This window comes from Schistocerca gregaria, chromosome 5, assembly GCF_023897955.1.
Source record: "Schistocerca gregaria isolate iqSchGreg1 chromosome 5, iqSchGreg1.2, whole genome shotgun sequence".
Lineage (NCBI taxonomy): Eukaryota > Metazoa > Arthropoda > Insecta > Orthoptera > Acrididae > Schistocerca > Schistocerca gregaria.
This window is the reverse complement of record NC_064924.1, coordinates 260,787,465-260,807,601: the sequence shown is the minus strand read 5'-3', so window position 1 is coordinate 260,807,601 and position 20,137 is coordinate 260,787,465. Positions and strand designations below refer to the sequence as shown.

The 20,137-nt window shown below is 40.1% G+C and overlaps 1 protein-coding gene across 2 annotated transcripts in view; it reads left to right on the top strand.

The window, feature by feature from the left end:
* The window catches only part of LOC126272933 (cilia- and flagella-associated protein 91-like), a 273,513-nt gene that overhangs the window by 186,221 nt on the left and 67,155 nt on the right, over window positions 1-20,137 (top strand). For both annotated transcript variants that reach the window (XM_049976230.1, XM_049976231.1), the window contains exon 13: window positions 2,169-2,317. In XM_049976230.1, coding sequence (XP_049832187.1) covers window positions 2,169-2,317 — 149 coding nt within the window. The remainder of the gene's footprint in view (window positions 1-2,168; window positions 2,318-20,137) is intronic.

Here is a 20,137-nt window from a genome sequence, read left to right as displayed (position 1 = left end):
GAACATGATTTGTTGCACCCATTCTGTGCTGTCTGAGCAGCAGCAACTTGCAACAGATTTGTGAATCATGACTTTTATTCTTTATTTGTGCTACAGGAGCACAGGATTACATATGAAACTTCATATGTTAATACAAACGGAATGCAATTGGGGCAATGTGTGCCTAGACCAGGAGCATTACCAAAAATATATAATCAAAGATAACACATATACAAATAAAAGGACAATCAAAGATAATCAACACAATGGGCTACACTACACAATAAAGAGAAACTAATAATTGCAGTGAGGTGCCAAAACATCCTGCCAGCTGTCAGTGTAGTATTATTTCTTGAAGTTTGTGTAACTGTTAAGGGTAATCTGCCCACCAGATAGGGGCTTCTAAGACAACTGTCATCTTGTTTCTGTACAAGATGAATGGATATGACACTGGTATTCAGCTCCTCCCATATTCTGTCATCAGTATTATATAATACTTTTTACTTGAAGTCACTTCGAACACTAAGCCAATAGTATTATGGCAAAGCACATACATTTTGAGTAGAAAAGGCGCCATTATAAAACGTGGGTGAAAACATTTTCAGTTAGGTGGCTCAGCAGTAAAACAGTGTCTCTGAGCCAACAGTCATACCAGTATCTACACTCCTGGAAATGGAAAAAAGAACACATTGACACCGGTGTGTCAGACATACCATAGTTGCTCCGGACACTGCGAGAGGGCTGTACAATGATCACACGCACGGCACAGCGGACACACCAGGAACTGCGGTGTTGGCCGTCGAATGGCGCTAGCTGCGCAGCATTTGTGCACCGCCACCGTCAGTGTCAGCCAGTTTGCCGTGGCATATGGAGCTCCATCGCAGTCTTTAACACTGGTAGCATGCCGCGACAGCGTGGACGTGAACCGTATGTGCAGTTGACGGACTTTGAGTGAGGGCGTATAGTGGGCATGCGGGAGGCCGGGTGGATGTACCGCCAAATTGCTCAACACGTGGGGCGTGAGGTCTCCACAGTACATCGATGTTGTCGCCAGTGGTCGGCGGAAGGTGCACGTGCTCGTCGACCTGGGACTGAACCGCAGCGATGCACGGATGCACGCCAAGACCGTAGGATCCTACGCAGTGCCATAGGGGACCACACCGCCACTTCCCAGCAAATTAGGGACACTGTTGCTCCTGGGGTATCGGTGAGGACCATTCGCAACCGTCTCCATGAAGCTGGGCTACGGTCCCGCACACCGTTAGGCCGTCTTCCGCTCACGCCCCAATATCGTGCAGCCCGCCTCCAGTGGTGTCGCGACAGGCGTGAATGGAGGGACAAATGGAGACGTGTCGTCTTGAGCGATGAGAGTCGCTTCTGCCTTGGTGCCAATGATGGTCGTATGCGTGTTTGGCACCGTGCAGGTGAGCGCCACAATCAGGACTGCATACGACCGAGGCACACAGGGCCAACACCCGGCATCATGGTGTGGGGAGCGATCTGCTACACTGGCCGTACAACTCTGGTGATCGTCGAGGGGACACTGAATAGTGCACGGCACATCCAAACTGTCATCGAACCCATCGTTCTACCATTCCTAGACCGGCAAGGGAACTTGCTGTTCCAACAGGACAGTGCACGTCCGCATGTATCCCGTGCCACCCAACGTGCTCTAGAGGATGTAAGTCAACTACCCTGGCCAGCAAGATCTCCGGATCTGTCCCCCATTGAGCATGTTTGGGACTGGATGAAGTGTCGTCTCACGCGGTCTGCACGTCCAGCACGAACGCTGGTCCAACTGAGGCGCCGGTGGAAATGGCATTGCAAGCCGTTCCACAGGACTACATCCAGCATCTCTACGATCGTCTCCATGGGAGAAAAGCAGCCTGCATTGCTGCGAAAGGTGGATATACACTGTACTAGTGCCGACATTGTGCATGCTCTGTTGCCTGTGTCTATGTGCCTGTGGTTTGGTCAGTGTGATCATGTGACGTATCTGACCCAGGGAATGTGTCAATAAAGTTTCCCCTTCCTGGGACAATGAATTCACGGTGTTCTTATTTCAATTTCCAGGAGTGTATTTCCTTTTTTCATCACTGCAGCTTTCATGTGCTAACTAAAACTATTATGTTGTATATGAGGAAAGGTGAAAAGAGTGATGATTCTTATGAGGTTTATCTTCTTTTCAGCTGATGAAAGTAAACCAAGATACAGTGGACACATATTTGGAGGACATTATATTAGAATCAATGGATTGGATGCCAAAATCACAAGCTCGAGAATACATCAAGGAAGTTGCCAAGAAAATTGATCGAGCAGCTGAAGAAGCACATGTTAGGTATCTACATTGGGCTCTCATTCCAGATTCATATAAAAATATAATCAGTTATGCGTAGATAGCACATTTTTGTATTTTACATTGCTTTTTTCTGTATTTATAATATTTTGATCGATACTTCAGGTGGAAGTAAACATTTGTAAAGTGTCCAGGAACTTACATTTTTCAGCTTGCAAAAATTTCATTACTTTAATTACGAAAGCAACATAATTTTTCACCCTGATAGACAAGACCCAGTCAAGATTACAGTTTTAAATAACATCTGAATTATGACAAAATGTGACACATATAGAAATTACAGTAATGAATATTGTAATCAATATTTCTAATTTCAGTAACAGCAGGTGCTATCAAAGTTTCTGGCAGCATGTCAAACTTAAGAAAATCCATCATATTGTTTTCATTCAAAAAAAAAAAAAAAAAAAAAAAAAAAAAAAAAAAAAAAAAAAAATTTTAGAGCACTACATTGATAACTGGCACTGGTGTACCTTAGGTATGTGGCACCCATGGCAAGAATTTAAAATAGCGCCCTCTAAAGATTTCCCCAGGAAGCAAAGAATGCACCTCCTTATCAATACTGAGAGATTGATATTTTCTCTTGTCCCAAGAAAATGTGATGGCATTTCTTGGCAAATATATATATATATATATATATATATATATATATATATATATATATATATATATATATATGCAGTATTGTTAATTTACAGAAATTTAATATAGAATGAAACTAATTTACAGCCCAGAATCAAAGGTGTTATGAAGGAATAAGAAACCGAAACACACATTTAAATACAAAAACTCATTATATTTTACAAAGTCTATTTCAAAATACATTGAGTTGCTAGGAATACCTATATCAAATTTAACTTAACACTGTTACTAAGCTCAGTTAATCTACTTAAATGCTACTTTCCTGGCTTTGATTTTCGCTAAATTATCAATTAATTCCTCTAAGTTAAGTTTCGCTACCTCTTTGTGTTCAATCGATAAAATGGCTAAATTTGACAAACGTTCCTGATGAGCTTAAATAATTCTTGATGAGCTTTATTTTACTGAAGCTTTGCTCTCAAGAGGCCACCATAACAGGAAGTGTTAAGTAAATTCTAAGAGCTATTTGGACATTCAGATATATATCTTCTTAAGAAAGCTCTTGAATCTTTTTAAGAATCAAGTGGTGTTGCTTTTTCAACATCGTTAATAAGTTCTTTAGCTTGCATTCGAAAAATTTCCCATTCTTGTGACAGCTCAACTACATCTACATCATGTGAAATTTAATCTCAAAATCTGCCGCATGTTTAAGAAGAACATCAATTGGTTTTTTTTTTAAAGCTTCTCCTGTTTGAAAATAAAATTCTGAAGATATTGAAGCCATTGCCTCATATCTCTTAGTAAGTTATGGCAAGATTTGATCATAAACCAAATTTAGTTTCCTCTAAAACACCTGTTTTGAGTTGAGATAGTCATCATGCATTTGTTTGTTTGACCCTGAAAGGCATTGGCTTATGATCTTCCGTTTTTTTTTTTTTTTTTCTGCAAAATTATCATTGATACCGATTTCTTGTGATTGCTTTGTTGCACAGTCAATTTCTGGACCAATACCTTCATCTCAGATTTCCTGAATCATATTTGACCATCCCTTTATTATTTTGCTAGCCTTGTTGACTGCAACAGTCTCTTTCTGAAGTGACTTGCTGATTTTATCAATCAAGACTAGAATCCTTTCCCCCAGATGCAAAAGACATAGGAATTTGAAGTCGATTTGTTTTATGAGTCCCTGAGCCCCCACTGACTTTTCCAGGCTCCATTTGTCTTGGTTAATATCAGCCATTTCCTCCAGACTTGCATGCAGTTCGTTCAGTGTTCTTTTTAAAGTGGTGACTGTTCTTCATTTGGTTGATCACACAGTGTCACAATGACCCTTCAACGTAATGCCGAAGTTACTTAACACAGCTTGCCACCTTCCTGTAGAGCCACGGAAGAAAGTAAATATCTTTTGAACTGTTCCAAAAAAAGTAATCATTAGAGGTGATACAGTCAACTGAAATGCCTTCAACTGTTTTTTCATTAGTGTTGATAAAGTCAATGAAACTTTCTTTAACTTGACACTTCCCATCTGACAAGTCAACAAATCTAATAACTTGGCCCATTTGCTCAATATGAGCACTGTTTGGTGTGCAGTCAAAGATGATCGAAAAGTATTTTCCATTTTTTATTTGATTCAAGATTTTCTGCCTTACATTGCTTCCAATTAAAGTTATGAGCTCATTTTGGACTTTAGGGGAAAAGTAACTGAGTTCCTTTTTATTTGATTTTTACGTATGCCATATGTTCTGCTAGTTTAGGATGATAGTAACTTATTAGTTCTAATGTGCTTAAAAAAACTCCACTACTTGACTCGCCAATGGTTTCTTTCTTTGCTGTTCCTTGAAGTGGTAGATTTTATTCTTAGCGCAAAATATAATTACATCTATGACTACTTTCAGTATGTTCCTCCACTTCTCTACCTCCTTCTGAATACTTTCTTGAATTTCATCATCTACAGTTTTCTTTTGTTTTAATCAGTTTTGTATATCTTTCCACTGCATGCAACACAACCTGTGGCTGAACGAGTTTTCGCGATTGTAAATGAGAGGACCTAAGTGTTTCCGATCATTGAAGCCTTTATTAAAATCTGAAAATGAAGATGACTTTCCATGAGGATCCTTCCCAAACAGGAGACAGGAAAAACAAAATAGAGAATCTTCCGACTGGATATAAAGTAACCATTGTCTTCACACACATTCGCCATTTGTGAGCTTTTTGTAAAACCACTTGCCATTGAAGCGTCTATCTCCATCTGACACAGGAAACTTGAAGGTTGATACAGCAACTATTCGAGGGCCATGTTCAACCAGCACAATTCGAATACTACCAGTAATCAATGGATAGCTTGGCCATTTTTTTGGATCATTAAAAACTTTTTCACCTATATCTGGTGAACAGTCTTCTTGTAGTGGAGGTAAATCATGACAACCAACTGCTGATCCTTCCTCATCTAAAGAACTACGTGTGGAAGATTCGTACTCTTCATAGTTGTTTTCTGAAACTGGTGGTGCTATATGATGGGAAGTTGATTGTTGTGGTTGGTTGTCATCATTTGTATGTGGATGTGTTTCCATATCATCAGATTCAAAATCGGCATTACTCTCATCTTGATCTGTTGCAGTGTTACCGCTTTCCACCTCCTTGTTGGGTTTTAGCCAATTATTCAAGTCTCCTGAAAGGAGAACTGCAGTTCTTTTCTTTTCTTTTCTTGGTTTTTTAAATGCACTTCCTGATAGTTTTTTAGGTCCCATCTATTTGTTGTATGAAAGGAAATGTCTTAACCGGGATTGAAATATAAATAAAAATAAAATGAACGTATACGCATAATAATAACAATAACATATGAATACCAGGATGAGATTTTCACTCTGCGCACACTCCGCTGCAGAGTGAAAATCTCATTCTGGAAACATCCCCCAGGCTGTGGCTAAGCCATGTCTCCACAGTATCCTTTCTTTCAGGAGTGCTAGTTCTGCATGTTTCGCAGAAGAGCTTATGTAAAGTTTGGAAGGTAGGAGACGGATACTGGCAGAAGTAAAGCTGTGAGTACCGGGCGTGAGTCGTGCTTCGGTAGCTCAGTTGGTAGAGCACTTGCCCGCGAAAGGCAAAGGTCCCGAGTTCGAGTCTCGGTCGGGCACACAGTTTTAATCTGCCAGGAAGTTTCAACATATGAATAATTTATAATGGGCCACACACAAAAGAACCCTCTGGGCTCAAGTACCACCAATTGGCTCAAGTACTCTCCCCAGGACAGGCCGAATCTAGATGAGATAGTCAGACTTGTCATGTCGAAACTTGCCTTGATTTCTGCCACTTGTAGTTGACGTCACTTAAACCGACATGCCAAATTTCAGCTGTTGAGACACAGTGGTAGATACCTAAAAGAAATCACAAAAGCATTTATTTAGTGTGTTGGCATTTACAAGGAAAGGCCGCTCCACACGTTACAATTTGTCTGCACAGATATCTATGCAAATGTGTGTGCATGCAAAAGATCACTGGAAAACAGATATTAGATTTTAGAGTGTACCCAAGAGCCGATATAGACTCAGATCACAATTCAGTAATGATGAAGAATAGGCTTAAGTTTAAGACAACCATCCGAACGAACCAGTCGGGAATTAAATGGGGTACCAAAGATCTGAGGAATGATGAGATGTGTTTGAAGATCGTGAAGGCTGTGGACACGTTGGGATGATAAACACAGGAACAAGGAAGGTAAATACGAAGAAGCCATGGGTAACAGAGGAAATATTCCATTTGATTGATGAAAGAAGGAAGTATAAAAATGTTCAGGGAAATTCAGCAATACGGAAATACAAGTCACTTACGAATGAAATAAATAGGAAATGCAAGGCAGCTAAGGCAAAATGGTTGCAGGAAAAATGTGAAGAAATTGAAAATGAAATGATCGTCGGTAAGACTGATTCAGCATATAGAAAAGTAAAAACAACATTCAGGGAAATTAACCCAGCAGTAAACTCAAGCTGGTCTGTCAGATCACGGAGAAATCTTCACAATAATACAATGTCTGAAAATTGGTTAAAAGAAGCCATCTTTTCAGCACATATGAAAGATAACAATAAGAGTCGTCTGATGGTAATCAAAAATCGATGTAATCTGTAAGGGTCTGAAAGAACAGCTACGTGTTTGATGTTTGTGCGTCCCGTTTCCAGGCACTTGCACTGTCGGGTTAAAAGCAACAGTGGTAACATTAAGAGTGCAGTGGGAATTCCATTGCTGAGTGCACAGGAAAGGGCAGATAGATGGCAATAATGCATTGAAGGACTCTATTAGGGGGAAGACGTGTCAGATGGAGTGCTAGAAGAAGAGATGAGTGTTGACATGGAAACCATAGGGGATCCAGTATTAGAGTCAGAATTTAAGAGGGCTTTGAAGGTCTTGAAATCAAAAAAGGCTGAGGGGATAGGAAATATTCCATCGAAATTTCTGAAGTCATTGGTAGAAGTAGCAACCAAACGACTGTTCAACTAGGTGAGTAGAATCTATGAGACTGGCGACATACCACCACACTTTTGTACAAATATCATGTGCACAATTCCAAAGATAGCAAAGGCAGACAGATGTGAGAACTACTGGACAATCAGATTAACATCTCATGCATCGAAGATACTGATGAGAATAATATATATAAGAATGGAAAAGAAAATTGAGGATCTGTTTGGTGGCGATCAGTTTGGCTTTAAGGAAGGTAAAGGCACCAGAGAGGCAGTCACGACATTGCAAAACTGATAATGGATGCAAGACTGAAGAAATATCAAGACACTTTCATAGGATTTGTCGACCGAGAAAAAGCATTTGACAATGTAAAATGGTGCAAGATGAAGAGAATAGGAGTAAGCTATAGAGAAAGCTTATCCATTGACTCTTTGATTTGATCTGAATTTCAAATATCAAGGTAAAAAAACTAAAGCAGCAAAACAATGTAGAAGTATATCAGAAATAACAGTGACAGTAAATGCATGACTTTTTAATATTTCTTTGAATTCAAACAAATTTTATTGCCAGGGAAACCACATTGTGCACATGATGATGCTTTAGAGTAGACAACACTAATGATGTAAGAGCTAGAGAATTTAGAGTTAGCCTATTTGTTTTAAAAGAATTTCTTATAGAGAGATACAATGTGTATCGAGAAATGACTGAAGTAGAAGTGCTCAGAGCTTGTTTTACGAATGCAAATTGACTAGTGCGGTATTGCCTGTTTTAGTGAACCTTGAATGCGCAATGCACATAGATCTGATATTAAAAAGGGAATTAGTGTTAGAAGGAAACTTTCAATCAAAGGTGAAAAATACAAAGGCGACTTTTCATTCAATGTCTGCTATTGACACTTTTTTGGAAAACTGTAAGAGAAGGAGAAATAAACATCTAGCATTTTTCACATGTCAGGCTGTATTTCCATTTTAAAGGAAGTTATTGGTGTCATTCTGCATTCTGTATTCCAAACAAATGCTTTGAGAAATGCACAAAAATTCTGCTGGATTTCATTAACCCGGAGAGTCTCAGTGGAATGCACGAAGGGACACTTCAGGCCACATGTGGCAAAACAGCAGATAGTAGTACAGTGGAAAAAATTCAGAGACACAATCAACATCTCACTTCTACTTGGCACGTACATCAAAGTTGCTTCTTTTACACTGCTTGTTTTTATCAAAAACATGCATCTGAGATTATGATGAAATTAGTGTCACTTTGATATTTATCGAATGTGATGACATTTAGGATAAAACAACTGATTTCATCTTCAATACTTCTCATGTGTAGTTTTAACTGGTATGTCTGTTATAAACAATATGGCGAACAGCCAAATCCCCTCAGATAGCATACTGAAATAAACAATAAAGGTGCTACAATTAACAAACACGAGTATGTTCATATTTATTAATTTTAGTAAATGAAATGTAGTTGTGAGAAAGAAACATTGTATGACTGGCATTATAGATGAATGCGTTCATATTATTTTGAATAATCAAAAGTTAAACTCTGGTTTTTTATGTACTCGTTAACAACAAGACTGATAATTTTAGTATCTTCCCTTGGGACGCTTTTGGCAACACGTATGTCAATTGAAACTTATAGTGACATATGCATGACTTTCCACAGATTTTGATATGTATATATTGTTATAATGTAGTTTTACCTACTGCTATGAATTTCAAATCAAAAAATTGACTGCGAAAACAAAACCAGTCCATAAATTAAGCAGATGTATGTAAGAAGCGTCAAATCATAAATAGTGCGATTCTACTGTGAGAAAAAAGGGGAGAATGTTTAACTGTCTGCGAAAACAAAATAAGAGTTTCATTCAGACATGAATGAATCATAGCTGTTTTTTGAACGATGAGCATGAGCACAGGAAACATATTGCTATTTCAGAACACATGACTCACCTTCCTTGATGTACGTCAAAGTGCTTCCTCTTGCTACACAGCTACACATGAATTGGTAACTGTTGAGTTTTTCATGGTCGTGTAACTGTGAATGCAGCTTTGGTGAACCTTTGAGGGGGGCAGTCAGCCTCATGGTCGACAGGATTAGTGTCGGCAGTGAGGTTCTTCTGTGAATTGACGACAGACAACACGGGGATGTGTGTCTGGTCGGGGTTACTTCCACTTGCCAGCTAATACAAACACCTACCACTATGAAGGTGGGTGGCGATTTTGAAACCTGATGGAAGGCCGACCAGGATGGGGAGATAGGCGAGTCGTCACTGCCAATGAATTTTTAAGTGCTAAATTATTTCTCAGCATGATAACCAGGAAATGCCGAAAGTGTATATGGTGCATTTAGCATGACATGTTCTACGTCACTCTCGTAAGGCCTTGTGCTTCAAAATCCTCACCCTCAAATGTTTGGGCAAGTCGTAATTGCCCTGACCTGGTGAGAGTACAATTAAGCCAAAAGGATCTATGTTCCTTCAAAACCTCAAATCTGCTAATAAATTGTTGACTCAGCGGAGATAAAAGAATAAGGTAAAAAGATTTGATATGGCAATTACCATAGAAAAATTAATGAGACCAGTAATATTAACAAAGAATCGTGTTTATAGGTGTTTGTGATAATTGTTATTAAATAGGTCTAATATGACTTTCTGGGTACTTTGTTAAGGTAATATTTTACAACTGTTGCCATAAGTTAATGTAACAAGTAAATAATATTTACTTACCGTCAATATAGAGTATATGTTTACTTGCCCAATTAAACAAGAAATATGTCAACTGGATCTGGCAACAATCGCACTTTATGCATTTGCAGGAAGATGATATCAAAACTGGTTTGCAAGGTTATGTGCTCTCATGCTCTGATAAAAAAAGTTCATGAAGTAAGGAGGTTCAGCTTGTGTAATATATGTTAGCAGAGCACTGCCAAAAAATCAAGAATAAATTAGTAGTCGTAGTATTTTTCAAAAGTTTATCTTCTAAAAAGATAATACTGGCCATGGCACACATTCTGTTTCAAGCACACTGCACATCTACGCCATAGTCAGCGTTTCTTGGACTGGTCACTTGGAGTGACATGAGGAAAGTGCCTCCCAGTAAACCGAAGAAGATTCTCATCATCAGAGCATCTTCCTTTACTATCTCTTCTCCATTCTGTAGCAGATTTTTCCACAATTTCTCGTACTAGACTGGCCGTGGCACAGCGCTATTTTTTCAGAGGGTGGCACAGTGCTCCGTCACGTCATTGTCGGCGGCCATTGGAATTTGTGTCCCCCTTGCTCTTGCACCCCTGGTCGGGGCCACTACTGCCAACCCAGAGGTACACCCCTGATAACCGGTGCAATATTCTTTCTCTGATCAGTTCCAATGGCATTAACTAAACATCATTACACAGTAACTAAATATCTCCTAAGTTAACAAAGTAAAGCCAATTTGTGTGATTGATAATTGAATTGACTACCAATCTCCTTTGTTTGTTTGTGTGTGTGTGTGTGTGTGTGTGTGTGTGTGTGTGTGTGTGTGTGTGTGTGTGTGCGTGTGTGCCATGTGTGCCCGAATTGTGATTTATCAGTCTCATAACATAAATAATCTAAAACCTTTGATCCAGGTATAGGAGACACATTAAAATTTGTACACTGGCGTGCGAAGCTTAAGGACAAAAGTAACTTTCGCACGGTTCTGCCAGTGCTGAGTAACATGGCTTGATGAGACTTCAGCCATACATAGAAAGAACTGTTACAATATAGTACAGAAGCTAACTGAAAGAAATAGGCAATGATACAAACATAAATGACACTATTATTCACAGTGTGGTTTGTGATGGTGCCCTGGACAACGAAAGGCAGGACATGGTGTGTAATAGAGTGTGTGATCACCACAAATGGCAGTGCATGCTATGCAACATGCTCCCATGTTGGCCACAAGGTTGGTAAGCGGTTCTTGCGGTAAGATGTCCTCTTCCTCCTCCAGCATGGTTGAAAACTGATAGATGGTAATTGGGTCATGTGAATGAGCTGCAGTACACGTCCCCAATGCATCCCTCTCATGCTCAATGAGATTTAAGTTTGGTGAACAGGCATGCAACTAGATTCGCCAAATATAAATATCCTCTTATATGAAGTCTTCACGGGTTGTCAACCAAGTAGCGTCGTCGTCTCATAGCAACGTTTCGATGGAATGCGTCTCCATCATCTTCAGTCGAAGTGTCAGGATATCGCCGGTTGTCAGCTGATATCTCTGCTGGACCGCTCTCCACTTCCTGCCACTGGCTAATCATGCATCCGCGGAATTGCCCAGTGCGCCTGGAGTGGCCAGTGGTGAGGGGGATGCATGTGCAGGGTTCATTTCCCGGCATTGTTGGGAGAACGGAATGTTCTTCTCCGATTTTCCTGATTGCAGGCTCCCAGGCTGTGCTGAGATGGTAGCCACTGTCACATCTGATTAGGTTGTTGTGTAACTGTATTTCTATGGACTCTCTGATTACTGAGTCCCAAAATCCGTTTTTACTGCATATCTTCATTGTGTCCTCGAAATCAAATGTGCGCTTCTCGTCAATACCATGTTCCACCACAGCAGATTTGTTGGTCTGACCCAAGCGTACATGCCTGGTGTGTTCAATGCGGCACTGTGAGATACAACACTGTGTCTGTCCTATATATTGCATCCCACATTCGCATCCGATCTTGTACACACAAGGTGCCATCAGACGTAGTGAATTCTTGGTTGAACCAACAAGGTCTTTGATTTTTCTCGCTGTATGGAAAACGGTCTTCACTTTATGTTTCTTGAGAACTCTCGTGGTCTTAGCCATTGGAGGACCTGCGTATGGCAAGAAGGTACAGCCCATTGCTTCGTCTTCATCTGGTCTCTCTTCTTGTGGTCAGCCTTCAGAGCTCTCCTTATTTGTGTCTCACTGTATCCATTTTTCTTGAAGGTGTCCTTGAGGTGTTGCAATTCTCCTGGCAAACTTGCCCTATCACAGGTGGACCTGGCCCTGTGCACTATGGCATTGAGTACAGAATTGCGTTGCACAGGGTGGTGGCAGCTGTGGTGTGAATAACGATGTCACATCAAAGCTGAGTAATAGGTCTTCATTTTCCAGCCGCATGTGCTGTAGTACCTTCACAAACTCAGCTGAGTTTTCCACATGGTGTGGACCGTAACCCACCAAGTGTTTTATCATCTGTGATAAATGCTTAGCAATACCATATGTTGGCGAGTTAATAGTGTTCAAAATAGGCCGTAATGGCACTCCTTCTTTGTGGACATTTGGAAGGACATAGAGACATGGTGGTGCTGGTGCCCTCGGGTACAGCTTCCTGATGATATTCTTCTCTAGTCCTGAGTTGTTGAGCATCTCAACGGTCTTGCGAGTCACTGTTATGGTGGGGTTCTACCAATAGAAGATTCCCTGGCTTTACTCGAAGAACACTTTGAGGAGAATATCATCAAGCTCTTTCGCCATGTGCTAACCACCACCTATTTCAAATGTGGTGGGAAGTTCTATGAGCAGGTAGATGGTGTAGCTATTTGCTCTCCCCTAGCACCAGGCATAGCCAACCTATACATGGAGCACTTCAAAAAGCTAACACTGGACACTGCTAAACACAAGCCAAAAGCCTTCTACACGCATGTTGGCGGTACTTTTGTAGTTTGGCCACATGGTAGGAACAAACTGCTAGAGTTCCATCAACACCTCAATGGTATACATGGAAATATAGAATTTACCATGGAGATAGAAGAGAACAGAAGCTTACCCTTTATGGTTATCCTGATCACAAGAAACATGGACGGCGCACTGCGACATGTAGTGTACAGGAAGAAAACACACATGGAACTCTATCTTAATGCCAACAGCTGCCACCACCCTGCACAACGCAATTCTGTACTTAACGCCTTAGTGCACAGGGCCAGGACCATCTGCGATAAGGCAAGTTTGCCAGGAGAATTGCAACACCTCAAGGACACCTTCAAGAAAAATGGATACAGTGAGACACAAATAAGGAGAGCTCTGAAGACTGACCACAAGAAAAGAGAAGAGAGAACGGATGAAGACGAAGCAATGGGCTGTGTGTTCTTGCCATAGGCGTGTCCTCCAATGGCTAAGATCGCGAGAATTCTCAAGAAACATAAAGTGAAGACCGTTTTCTATGCAGTGAGAAAAATGAAAGACCTTATTGGTTCAACCAAGGATCCACTTGGTCTGACGGCACTTGGTGTGTACAAGATCAGATGCGAATGTGGGATGCAATATATAGGACAAACACAGCGTTGCATCTCACAGCACTGCATTAAACACATCAGGCACGTACGCTTGGGTCAGACCAACAAATCTGTTGTGGCAGAACATAGTATTGACGAGAAGTGCACTTTAAATTTCGAGGACACAAAGAAAATATGCAGTACAAACAGATTTTGGCGCTCCGTAATCAAAGAGTTCATAGAAATACACGACAATCTAATCAACCACGACAGTGGCTATCATCTCAGCACAGCCTAGGAGCCTGTAATAAGGAAAATCAGAGAAGAATGTTCCGTTCCACCAAGGGCCACAGACAGACCAGACAGAGACGGACGCCGGGACACGAACCCTGCACATGCGACCCCTCCACCACCGGCCGCTCCCGGCGCATCGTGCGATTCTGCGGGCTCATGATTAGCTGGTGGCAGGAAGTGGAGAGCAGTCCAGCAGAGGTATCAGCTCGCAACCGACAATATCCTGTCACTTCGCCTGAAGATGATGGAGACGCATTCCATTGAAATATTGCTACGAGGCGACGATGCTACTCGGCTGACAACCCGTGAGGACTTCATATATGAAATTCAATGAGAAAGCACATAAATATCCTCTAATTCCATGAGCTCCTCACATGCATCTTGTATCTTGTGAAAGGAAAAGGGAATTGTATCTGTTGGCAAGAACAAGTAAAGATCTTGCAGTAGTTGCACACTAAAAAAATTACTCAAAATTATAAAGAATATTGTGAAAAGGACAGTTACTGCTCACCATATAGTGAAGATGCTGAGTCACAGATAGGCACAACAAAAAGACTGATGGAATGTGAGCTTTTAGCCAACGAAGCCTTTGTCAAAAATAGACTGCATACACACACAATTTTTTCTTTGTTAGCTACGGTGACTGTTCGGATAGCCATAACACTTCCTTAATCTTCTAATATATTCCAGAATAATCTTTAAAAAAATCGTTTAACCATTTAAATAATATTTCTCTTGCCATTTTCAAATCCTTTTTCCCATAATTTACAATGGCAACCGAACAGTGACTGTGATCTCCAAAAATTTAACAAGTAAATACAATAAATATTAGAATCCATTATTGGAGATTGACATTGTACTAATAATTATTTTTTATTGCATATTTATATTATATGAGGAAGAAAGATGCAAAAGACAATTACAATTGTGAGCAAACCAAGTGAGCTCGCAAAACTGAGTAATGCAGATGGATCAGTATGTAATGGTATGAATGAGATAGAGAGCAACCGAATATTGCAGACAATATTAAAAATGAGTTCACTAATGTCCATCATGCATATAGAAATGACCAATGTACGTTCAGAGATTACTGGTATATGTTCAGATAACACAAAATTAAGTACTGAAATTGCTGGAGTATGATCAGATAATATGAAATAAGCAAACAAAATCATTAGCTCGGATTCAACATTAACTTTAAAACTCGAGGCTGTTGTAACAGAAGTCAACAATCTCAATAAAAAACTTTCGTATTGTGTCAGTGTGGTTATCATGAAACTTTGTGTAATAATTGGAATCTAACAGGGACCACTAATGAACTTGACATGGAATTTTCTAGTATGAATACACAGTTAAGCCAAAAGTTATCAGATACTGGAAAGGAACAGAAAAAAACTGGGGACCAAGCACAGAAGGTAGTAGAGGAGCAAGAATCTGACCAGACTGGTCACGACTGTGGGAACAAACGCAGCCAAATTTGTATCAACTTGTGGAGAAATGCCTAAGGTCATAAGCAGACTCACACAGGATGTTGGTCTTTTGGAACTGGGTCATACATTTCTAACATCCAAATGTGAAGGACTTAAGAAGGATGTAAAGAAATTAAATGAAAGAGTCAAAACAGGAATATTCAACAGTTACACCATGCTGGCAGGAAAGTATACCCAGAACACAAAGACTTATGTAGTGGCTTCAGAGGAAATAATTAGAGAGTGTGAAAAAAAATACTTGCTAAAATTGATGATAGCATGAAAATGATTGAAAATAAAATTTGCTCAGAGCTAATTAGAGAAAAGAATAGGTCAAACAGTTCACCTGTAGCTACAAACCAGAATCAGTCAGCTATAGAAAATAATCAGGTGAACAAACTTTTGTTATTATCAGAGTATGATACAGGTGAACTGGAACAACTTTCAGATAATTACATGAATTTGCCAGTGTTGCTGAACACTGCCACGCTGTCAACAAAGAGGCACAGAATGACATCACAGTCAGATGAAATAGCTCAAGGAATACCATCAGTCCTTATTGATGAAGGTTTGCTCAAACACAGACAACTTCTGATCTTTAGATAGGAATCGAAAAAGGCACACTCAGTGGTATTTGTGCAAGAATTTGTGAACATATTAGCCCCAGATTGGTTCGAACAACAAAAAATCCAGATTTTTGTAGGATGGATTCAGGGTGACACCCTCTTATGGGCAGTGGAAAAAGCCAACAATTATCGCACATACAAAGAATTTGAACAAGCCTTTTTAGAGAAATACTGGTTGCAGGGAATACAAGAGAGACTTCAGATGGCGGTCTTTGACTTACAACATTTCAATGCAGAACAAAGTGGGTTGTGAAAATGTTTCAAAAAATATTTAAACAAGACCTGATATTCGAGTACCCGATGTCACATTTTCACGTTTTAAGAATATTAAAAGGTCGGTTACCCTCACATACATATGAAAAACAGGTGGCAGTTCTCACTTCCAGCTTAAAATATTATTTATCTGTAGTTGATTCCATTGATCTCATATACGAAAGTAGCCATAAGATAAACAATTGCAATCATAATTGGTGGAGAGTTTAAAATCTACAACAGTGATGGCAATAATGACAGTGAGCACAGCTGCAACAACAATAATGATAGTAACTACTGCGACCAATATGGTAATGTTCTACAAGTGTATCACCCATACGCACCAGCTCAAGGGTTCAACACGCAAGTCGCCAAAGTGGCTTCAACTAAAAAGACTTGCACCAGGCGACCGCTCTACCTGACAGGAGGCCCTAGCCACATAGCATTTCATTTCATTTCACCTCAAGGGTATAGTGAGAATTGGAATTTCAGAAACAACAGAAGAGACAGTAACAGAGGGTGTAACAGCAGTGGATACAATCAACAAAATTGCAGTTCTCAACACCATAATAACCAGAATGGAAGGAATGATGTGTATGGTCTGAACGGCAGTGCACAGCAAAATGTTGTTAATAGTAATAATCAACTACCGAGTAACTACAGTAATAATAGTGGCTACAGGAACAGGAGAAACACAGAACAGGGTCATGCTGTCCCTGGTCAAATACAAGGCCATAAGTGGAACAATTATGAACCCATGATACATACAGTTCATGTAATGTATGGAGGGATTAAGGCTGTGGTCACAGTGTCTTCGATATCAGTGGATTCTGCTGACAGCTGACATCAGGCAGACACAACCAGTCTTTTCAAATCAGTACGCCACTACATGTGTGGTCACACTATAGTCGATCTTATCTCACAAACATACAGACTTTGGATGACAATTGGCAAAATTCAAATCAGTTTGTTTTCTTCAGTCAAATCAGCCAACATTCTCTCATTCGAAATATGGAGCATGAGAAACTGCCAAGTTTAGTCCAAGAAACAGTGAGTTTGTGGCATCCAGAGGATAAAAGTATCATAATCAGGATATAGTTCAGAAATTATGGACTTAAATCGCAGGCTTATTCAAAACTTCAAATAGGCAAAATCTTTATTGGAAATTTAGGCATAGGTTATAACCTCAAAAAATAATTTTTTCTAGTGAAAAGGGTGGCATGTCTTATATGTTTATAGCTACTGAACTGATTCTCCCTGTCTCTCTCTCTGCCTCTCTCTCTCTCTCTCTCTCTCTCTCTCTCTCTCTCTCTCTCTCTCTCTCTCTCTCTTTAGGTTCTCATTTGCTGTGTACAAATTATTATTACTTCTTACTGGCATTTTATGTCAGCAGGGTAGTGATTCTGTTAATATGCAGTGGTTTACAAATGTAGTATACATTATGTATTTCCACTGTAGGTTATCAGAGTAGCTTACACTACACTTTATGCTTGGCTTTCGAGCTAAATGACAGAAACAAAAACAGTGAACCAGAGTGTTTACAACTTGCTTCTCAAGGTCATAATGAATTATCTCGAGTATGTAATAGAATGTTTTTCCTGTCATCTCATATATTCGTAAAACTTGTCTGGTTATTCCAACAACTGAAGACAGAGTGTATAGTACTCGCCATGTTCTTTACAAGACAGGAAAGCTCATTTATATGCATTCGGCATCTCTTTAGTATCAGAAGTGGCTATGCAGCACATATATCCAAGTACAGAGGCATTGTTGTATCCACCCCACCCTAAGATGTTATAATCTAACTTACTTCTTATATAGAATAGATTCTAACCTAACCTAACGTAACTTCTTTGACCCTGCCAACAACTGACAAAGGAGATTGGTGCACTAAGACCATGCTATCAGATGATGTTATCTGGTGACATCTGGCAATGGCATCTGACAATCATTGTCAGTGCCACTGTGAATGCAGGCTAACCTCCCACTTCTCTCACATGGAGACAGTGATCGTTCTGGACAAGCCCCCTGCCAACAACTGTGAACAGAACAGGGGGCATAAGGCCTTTTATTAGCTATTTTATAAGATATGATCAGGAAAACGAGATGATGGATAATATTTATGTAAATGAAGATGAAATATGGAGATGAACATAAAAAGCACAAATTATGTACATTGTAATAAATGTTTGGACGATCGTGAGGGCTTGCAAGGACACCAGTAATAATGGAGAGAAGCACCAAAGTGTCACAACGGCACTGAGGAGGTATAAGAAATCTTATTATTCAATTTTTCTCCATTAGTTAAGATGATTGTTCGCATAGCCAAAACCACTCCTTTATCCAGTAATATATTCCAGAATCATCTTAAAAATCATTTAACTCTTTAAATAATACTTCCCTTATCATTGACAGATCATTTTCCCAGAATTTGACAAGTTCTATTAAGGGATATGAGCCATGAGGCAAGGGTTGGTAGTGGGGGTTGTGTAGAGATGGATGAGGATATCGTGTAGGTTCAGTGGGCAGTGAAATACCACTGTGGGAGGGGTAGCAAGGATAGTGGGTAGGACATTTCTCATTTCAGGGCACGACAGGAGGAGTCAAAATCCTGGTGGAGCATGTAATTCAGTTGCTCCAGTCCTGATGTTACTGAGTCATGAGAAGAATGCTCCTCTGTCTCCAGACAGTGGGATTTTGGGAGTTGGTGGGTGATTGAGGAGATGAGTTTGGGAGGGTAATTATGGCTTGTGAAGGTCTCAGTGAGACCCTCAGTATATTTTGAAAGGGATTGCTCATCACTACAGATGTGACGGCCATGAGTGGCTAGAATTCGTGAAAGGGACTCCTTTTTATGGATTGTGTGTCAGCTGTTAAGGTGGAGGTATTGCTGGTGGTTGGTAGGTTTAATATGGACGGAGGTTCTGATGTGGCATCTTTGAGGTGGAGGTCAACATTGTGTTGAGTAGGACCCGGTGAAGAAAATGGGGGTGAATGTGTTGAGGTTCTGGAGGAATGTGGATAGTTTAGCCTGACCCTCAATCCAAATCATGAAGATGTCATCAATGAATCTGAACCAGATGAGGGGTATGGGATTCTGGTTGTTAAGGAAAGATTTCTCTTTCTGGTCCATGAATAGGTTGGCATAGGACGGTGCCATGCAGATCCCCGTAGCCATACCCCAAATGTGTTTATAGGTAATTCCTTCAGTGGAGAAGTCATTGTGAGTGAGGCTATAGTAGGTCACAGTGACTAGGAAAGAGGTTGTTGGTTTGGAATCCATCAGGCACTGGGAAAGATAGTGTCCAATGCAGTAAGGCCATGGGCATTAGGGTTCAAATCGCTCTGAGCACTATGGGACTTAACATCTGTGGTCATCAGTCACCTAGAACTTAGAACTACTTAAACCTAACTAACCTAAGGACATCACACAAATCCATGCCCAGGGCAGGATTCGAACCCGCGACTGTAGCAGTCGGGCGTGGTTCCGGACTGAGCGCCTAGAACCACTAGACCACCGCAGCTGGCAGGCATTAGGGAAGCCCCCCCATATGCTGTATGGTGAGTAGTAACTATCCTTTTCATTGTTACATTCCATCCAGCATTTTTCAAAATTACTAAGATAAATTATTAATAAATTGCGGAACATGCACATTATGTCATAATCCATAATTTCAAAAATAGAACTAAGGCTGTATGGAATGTAATAAAACAACACAGAACAACAAACCACACAACAAGATAAAATCGCTATTAATTTAAATGGAAGAACTGTAAATGATCAGTCACAGGTGGCAAATAAGTTTAATAATCATTTCTTAAATGTAGTGGAAAATATAGGAACAAACACTTCCTGAGAAAAATCAAAGAGTACATTGAACAAGCACCATAACGTATGATTGAATCATATTGAAGTTCTCACCG